This window comes from Manis pentadactyla, chromosome 13 (assembly GCF_030020395.1).
Source record: "Manis pentadactyla isolate mManPen7 chromosome 13, mManPen7.hap1, whole genome shotgun sequence".
Lineage (NCBI taxonomy): Eukaryota > Metazoa > Chordata > Mammalia > Pholidota > Manidae > Manis > Manis pentadactyla.
This window is the reverse complement of record NC_080031.1, coordinates 53,681,216-53,688,526: the sequence shown is the minus strand read 5'-3', so window position 1 is coordinate 53,688,526 and position 7,311 is coordinate 53,681,216. Positions and strand designations below refer to the sequence as shown.

Here is a 7,311-nt window from a genome sequence, read left to right as displayed (position 1 = left end):
CAATAACACAATAAAATGTTTGTTTTAAGGAAAATGTGAATTGAATATCATGTATTATATTTGTTTTTACTTTTGTTTGCATTTAGACACTGTCAAACATTTTATTCTTCCTTTATTCATTAAAAAATTGTATTGAAATATCAGTGAGAGTCAGTAGTATGTTGGCTTCAGATGAATAAAAAGGTGATTCAACAATTGTATAATTACCAAATAATCACCATGATAAGTAAGTTAGTATATTTAACTAAAAATATATATCAATATTTTAGCTCTATTACTTATGCTGTACTTCCATCCCTGTGACTAAATTATTTAATAAATTGAAGTTTGTAACTCTATCCTATAGACCAATTTTATTTGTCCCCTCTCAGCGGTAACCACCAGTCTGTTCCCTGTGTTTATGAGTCTGTTTATATTTTGCAGGATATGTAAACTTATCAAACTATATTAATTCTGGAAAATACCTATTAAAATTCATTCTTAAATGATTATGATTCAGTTATAAAGCATTTCTGCATTTATTCTTATTAACAGATAAAATGTTTCTAAGAAGGAGACATACAATTCATTCTTCTATATACAAAAATAGAAGATAATTATTCTTTTAGTACATGTCTGCTAGTTGCTATCAGTTATTAAATTATCTATCATGTATTTGTTTTTTATCGTTCGTTTTCGTGTACATAGAAATGAAATCAGGGAGTGGGAGGGTTGGTGAGAACAGGTGACGGGCTTCGGGCGGCGGAGTGTTGATGCTCGCGGCCGCGGCGGGGCTTGAGCCAGAGCGGAGGCCGGGGCGGGAGATGGCGAGGGGGCGGGGCTCTGGGTAGGTGGGGAGGGGCGGGGACCGGAGAAGGCGGTGCTGTTGAAGGGGCGGGGCTTCGGGCCGGTGTGGAGGCCGGGGCGGGAGTGGGCCAGGCGGCCGGACGGTCGCTGGTCTTGCCGAGGGGGCGGTGCTGCCGAGGGGAAGGGCTTCGGACCTTAGGGGAGGCCGGGGCGGGAGACGGCGAGGCGGCCGGAGCTTTGGGCCGGTAGGGAGGGCCTCCAGAGGTGGCGGGGTTTCGGGCCGGTAGGGAGGGGCGGGGACGGGAGACGGCCCTGCTGCCGAGGGGGCGGGGCGAGGGTGAGGCGGCCGGACAGTCGGCGGTGCTGCCGAGTCGGCGACAGCAGAGGGGCCTGTGGGGAGGCGGGGACGGGAGATGGCGAGTCATTCGGATGGTCGGCGGTGCTGCTGAGGGGGCGGTGCTTTGGGCGGGTGGTGGGAGGCCCGGAGCGGGAGACGGCGAGTCGGCCGGATGGACGGCGGTGCTGCCGAGGGGGCGGTGCTGCCTAGGGTCCGGGACAGGAGACGGCGAGGCGTTATGACGTTCGAAGATACTGCCTTCCACATAATGAAGAAATAAATAAGGTCATAAAAAGTTAACCCTCATAGTTTGTTTTCAATTAAACATGTAAATGATGGGTGGTGGAATCAAGAATGGGGGTAGAAAATCCTGAACTCACTCCTCTCACAGACCTACCAAAATCTACAATTACACATAGAACAACTGTCTCTGGAAATGAACTGAAGACTAGTAGAACAGATCATATACAATAAAGATTATAAAGAAAAAGCCACACTAAGGTGGGCAGGAGGGACAGATTATCAGTCTGTCGGGACCCACACTCCTGCAGCAACCGACCAGGAAAAGGGATATCACTGATGTAGAGAAAGGGAGGTGTCTGAGCCCTGCATTGGTCTCCACAGCCCAGGGGACCTGCTCTGGGAAGTCGAGCTTCCATAGCACTTGGTTTTGATAACCTATTAGGCTTATGTCCAGGAGAACTGGAGGGATGTAGGATATCAAGTCTCCACTCATTAAGACTCCACTCTTAGAGGCCATGCATACGATCTCACTTGCTCTGAGACCCAGTGTAGAGGCAATAGTTTGAAAAGTGCCTGATGTTTAACAAGGAGATCCACTGGCTAAGTGTAGGGCATGTGCCAGAGGGGCAGGGACCTATGGAATTTTCCTCAGGGATGGAAACACTGGTGGGCATCTTTGTCACTTTCTTTCCAGCTAAGTCTATCAGCCCTCGTAGGCATTATTTCTGGCACTCTTCATTTCCTGTCTTAGCACTGCTAAGTCCACCTTGACATTCCTTTGTGGATTTGCCAGACCAATCTTCCCATCTGGACCCAAGCTGCTCCAAGGAGGTTTACTGCCCTATCAGTCACAGCAGGCAGACTTGGTCAGAAAAAAAGAACCACAAAAGAACCCCCCACCCCATGGAACAAAATAGCAGCAGACTCACAGATTCCAAGAAGGAACTAGTGGTAACCAAAGTGCTAAAAGGAAAAAAAGGACAAAATGCAATAACCATGGTGGGTTTTTCCTCCACATTACAATTACTGCAATAGTTGAAGTGGGGCCTCACAGGCAGTGACACCAGGGTGCAAACCCACAGACATCCATGGGACTGTGGAAGTTGCCACCAGACCGCAGTGGACAGTTAACACACCAGAAGCTCCACACCAGTCATGATCCAGCCACAACTGTAGGGTGAATGCAGGCCACACAGGTGTCACTCCTCGGGACATAGGTCAGCTGACCAGAATTTATGCTTATTTGCCCCACAGACCACCTTCTATATTAAAGACATTCCTTCACGACTGAGAGACATAAGTTACCTACTTAATACATATACACGAACAGTGAGTTAGGCAAAATATGGAGACATAAAAATGTGTTCTACATAAAACAAGAGAAAACCTCAGGAAACAAACTGAAGATAAACAATTTACCAGATAAAAAGTTCAAAGTAATGTTCATACAGACACTCGCTGAATCAGGAGAAGAATGGATGAACTTAGAACTTCAACAGAGAGGTAGAAAATATAAGAAAGAACAAATCATAAATGAAGAATACAATTGAATGCAAAATATAGTAAATGGAATCAACAACAGATTAGAGGATACAGAAGAACAGATCAGTGATCTGGAGGACAGGATAGTGAAAATCACCCAATTGGAATAACAAAAAGAAAAAGAATAAAATGATAATTTAAGGCATCTCTGGATAATATCAAATGTATTAGCATTCATATTATAGGGGTCTCTGGAGGAGAAGACAGAGTGAAAGACACAGAAAATCTATGAAATAATGGCTCAATTTCTCTAACCCAGGGAGGGAAGTAGACATCCAAGTACATGAAGCACAGGGTCCCAGATAAGATGAACCCAAAGGAAACCACATGAAAACTTATGATCATCAAAATTTCAGTAGTTAACAATAATGGGATAATCTTAAAGGCAGAATGAGCTAGAGGGTATTATGCTCAGAAATAAGTCAGCCAGAGAAAGACAAATACCAAATGATTTCCCTCAGTTGAGGAGTATAACAAAGAAGCAAAACTGAAGGAAGAAAATAGCAGCATACTCACAGATTCCAAGAAGGGACTAGCGGTAACCAAAGGGAAGGATGGGGGAGGGTGTTTTGGGAGTTAGGGAGAAGGGGATTGGGGGGTATCATGATTGGTGCACATGGTGTGTGTGGAAGACAGTGTAGCTCAAAGAAGACAAATAGACTCCGTGGCATCTTACTACACTGATGGACAGTGACTGCAATGGGGTAATGGGGGGGCTCGATAATAAGGGTGAATGTAGTAACTATATTTTCTTGTGAAACCTTCATAAGAGTGTATATCAATGATATCTTCATGAAGAAAAAAAAGGAGAAAAAAGTCTTATTAAATACAGGAGAAACCAATAAGATTATCAGTTGATTTTTCAGCAGAAACTTCCAGTCCAGAAGAGAGTGGCTTGATATATTCAAAGGGTTAAAAGGAAAAAAAAGGACAAAATGCTTACAACCAAGCATACACTACACTGCTAGGTTATCATTCAGAACTGAAGGAGAGAGAAGGAATTTCCTAGGTAAACAAATCTACAGGAATTCATCAACAACAAACTGGCCTTACAAGAAATGTTAAAGGTACTTTTTTAAGTGGAAAAGAAAAGGCAGTAACTATAAAGAACAAGACTGGGAGAAAAATATCTCACTGGTATTGCTAAACATATAGTAAAGGAAATGGGTGGGCCACAAGCACAGCTAGTTTTTTGGTTTAAAGACAAAAATTAAATCATCTAAAACTACAATAAGTAGTCAAGGGATACATACACACAATAGTAAAATACAAAATAATACATAGGAACCAAAATGGGGAAAGTAAAAATGTAATGCTTTTAGAACACACTTGAATGACTGTCAATTAAAGTAGACTGCTATATATAGGATGTAATATATGAAACTCATGGTTACAGCAAACCAAATATCTATAATAGGTATGTAAAACATAAAGAGAAAAGAAAACAAACATAACCTTAAGGAAAGTGACCAAGTCAGAAGGGAAGAGAGCAAGAAAAGTGAAGAATTATAAAAACAAGAAGACAATCAGCAAAGAACAATAAATATATACCAATCAATAATTAATTATAATGTAAACTGATAAATGTTCCAATCTATAGATGTAGGGTTGCTGAATGGTTAAAAAAAAGGAAAGACTCCTGTACATTGCCTACTACAAATTCTCACTATAGAACTAAAGACACACACAGACTGTGAGTGAACAGATGGAAGAGGATATTCTATGCAGAAAGAAATGAAAAGAAAGCTGGACTAATATAACATCACTATGGAAAACATTACCGAACTTCCTAAAAAAATTACTAATAGAACTATAGTTCTATTAGCAATTTGATATGAACCAGAAATTCTACTTCTGGGTATTTATCCATAGAAAATGAAAACACTAATTCAAAAGATATACACACCCCTATGTTCACTGCAGCATTATTTGCAATAGCCAAGATACAGAAGTAAAGATTAAGTGTCCATCAATAGATGAATTGATAAAGAAGATGTGGTGCACATACTCGATTAATATTACCCAGCCATTAAAAAAATGTAATATTGTCATTTGTGACAACACGTGTAGAATGTATTAATATAAGTTAAATAAGTCTGAAAAGAAAACAAATACCATAAGGTTTCACTTATACATGGGAAGTGTTTTATACATGGGAGTGTCTTATTTGTACATTATATGGAATACAGTTAACAATATATAACAAATTCATATAGTGAGGGATGGTAGGTAAAATTATTATGGTGTATATACAAATACTGAATCAGTACCTTACATATGAAACTAATATAACATTTTATGTCAACTACACTTCAATAAAATAAGTACATTTTCTACAAGGCAGACAAAACTGTAGTAACCATAAAAATGTGATTTATATATACATAAATTACATATTATTTTAAATTATAATTGTTCTATTTATATATTAATTAAAAATAATTACTGTGTATAATTTATAAATATATAAATTACGCATAGAACAAATATAGAAAATGTTAACTTTGTTTAGGAATGGGAGGTAATTATATATATTTATATTCTATTTGCTTATACCTCAATAATATTAGAAATACATAATTGTATTGAATAACCAGGTAATGTACTAAGACGTAAGATTAATAGGAAGCACTTGACACAAAAATCAACATACTATAAAGTGATACAAACTTAAGAATAGTAATAGTGTCAAGTTTCAAGACAGAAGAATGACACTGTAAATGTGAATAGAGTTAATAAAGACACTGAAAGTATACACTAAAATGGAGTCCGAAGGTCATTAAGGAAATGGGGTCTACACACATCCCCTTCTCTGAAACTACCGTTCTGGGAGAAATGTTTTACTTTGTGTTCTACCAAGCAACAAACATCCAAAACTTTCTCTGCCTGCTACAAAGTGAAACTGTGCCTAGTGATAATCCTAGCAACCAATTATGTACAGATAAATGTAGCTTAAATAGCTATATACAATCATAATTATTTCAGAACAACCAATTTTAGTCCCCTTGGGGTTATTTCTTTTACCCTTAATGACCCTAATCCCTTTCCCACCTGGGAAACATACAGGGTTTCCTCCAGAATCTGTATTCTGATAGTGATTCCTAACATTCCAATAAACACAAGTGATTATTGTACCATTTGCCTGTTCTTGATTGACAAAACAGATAGCCAATCTTCAATATATGAAAGTTTTATATATATGTTAAATGAAGCATTTTCCCCTCAATAAAGGCATTGTGTTCATTTTGCAACATATACACATAAAATCACTATATCATACACCTTGAATTTACACAATGTCACATGTAAATTACTGTATTAAAGCTGGAAAAAATAAGAAAAGTGTGTTATTTAAATAGTGCCATTTGAGCCCCCATTTTCCTTTTTCCTGATCTTTTCTGAGCTTTTAATGACCTTGAGCTCCTGTTCTTTCCTGAGCTTTTAATGACCTTGAGCTCCTGAGAAAAGCTGCCACTAACTGACCGGCATTGCCAGTGGTAGAAATGCATGGCCATGGGACCCAAAGCATCCGAGGGAAAATACCTCAAGATGCGTGTTTCACTCCTCATTCCAAAATAAACTATATTTAAATAGTGCATTTAAATGTAGAAATTACACTATAAAAGGACTAAAAAGTAATTATATTTATAAAATGTTAGGAGTGAAAACACTTTTCTTAAGCTGTTCATTTGTTGGTGCTAAAATTTGAACTCTGTCAACCATTTCTAACATAATTACTGGAGATGCTGGTTAAGATTAGATGTCGATATAAATAGAAATTCCTTTACAGGCATGTGACCAAATAGCTAGTGAGTAAAAGCATTAATGGGGAAATTAGAGTGAAAGCTAACATTTTCTCCTAAGCTGTTTTGCAGAAAAAGATGTTCTAGGGAGAGAAGGTCTCAGAAGCACATATCAGTTGCTCTTTGCAAACATTACCTACCAGAGTTCTCCTGACTGCCGCTTGGAGGTCCCCACCCTGTTGTCAAGGACTGAGAGTTTGGCCAATCACTGTTCCCCTTCTGGACACCAATCAGAATTGCACTCAGTTTTCCTGTTATTTGCATGGTGGACCTAAGTGAGAACTGACTTGTCCTATAAAAGAACAGCCCTGTGCTCTGCTTCGTGAGATGCTGTTTTGGGAATTAACACGGTTGCGTGCTGTACTTATTGCATGGAATAAACTTTCCTTTCTTACCGTCTGGCTTGGTTAAGCCCTATGAGTTGATGCACATAAAGAGATGAATCTCTTATGCCCCAACACTCACTGAGAGCTTACACCCACTCAGAGCTGGCGCCGATTGAGCACAGACACCCAGGAGAGGTGAGCCCCTTATGAGATCAGTCACCAAGAAATGCATCTCTAAAAGAGCTGACACTTGCCAAGAAAGGAATCCCTTGAT

The 7,311-nt window shown here is 39.3% G+C and overlaps 1 protein-coding gene across 1 annotated transcript; it reads right to left on the bottom strand.

The window, feature by feature from the left end:
• Nucleotides 1-695: 695 nt before the first annotated feature.
• LOC130680197 (uncharacterized) lies at nucleotides 696-6,975 on the bottom strand. Its single transcript, XM_057490469.1, has 2 exons — nucleotides 6,852-6,975; nucleotides 696-1,381 (listed from the first exon to the last, which is right to left on the bottom strand). The coding sequence occupies exons 1-2, from the start codon at nucleotides 6,973-6,975 to the stop codon at nucleotides 696-698; spliced, it is 810 nt and encodes a 269-aa protein (XP_057346452.1).
• Nucleotides 6,976-7,311: the final 336 nt, after the last annotated feature.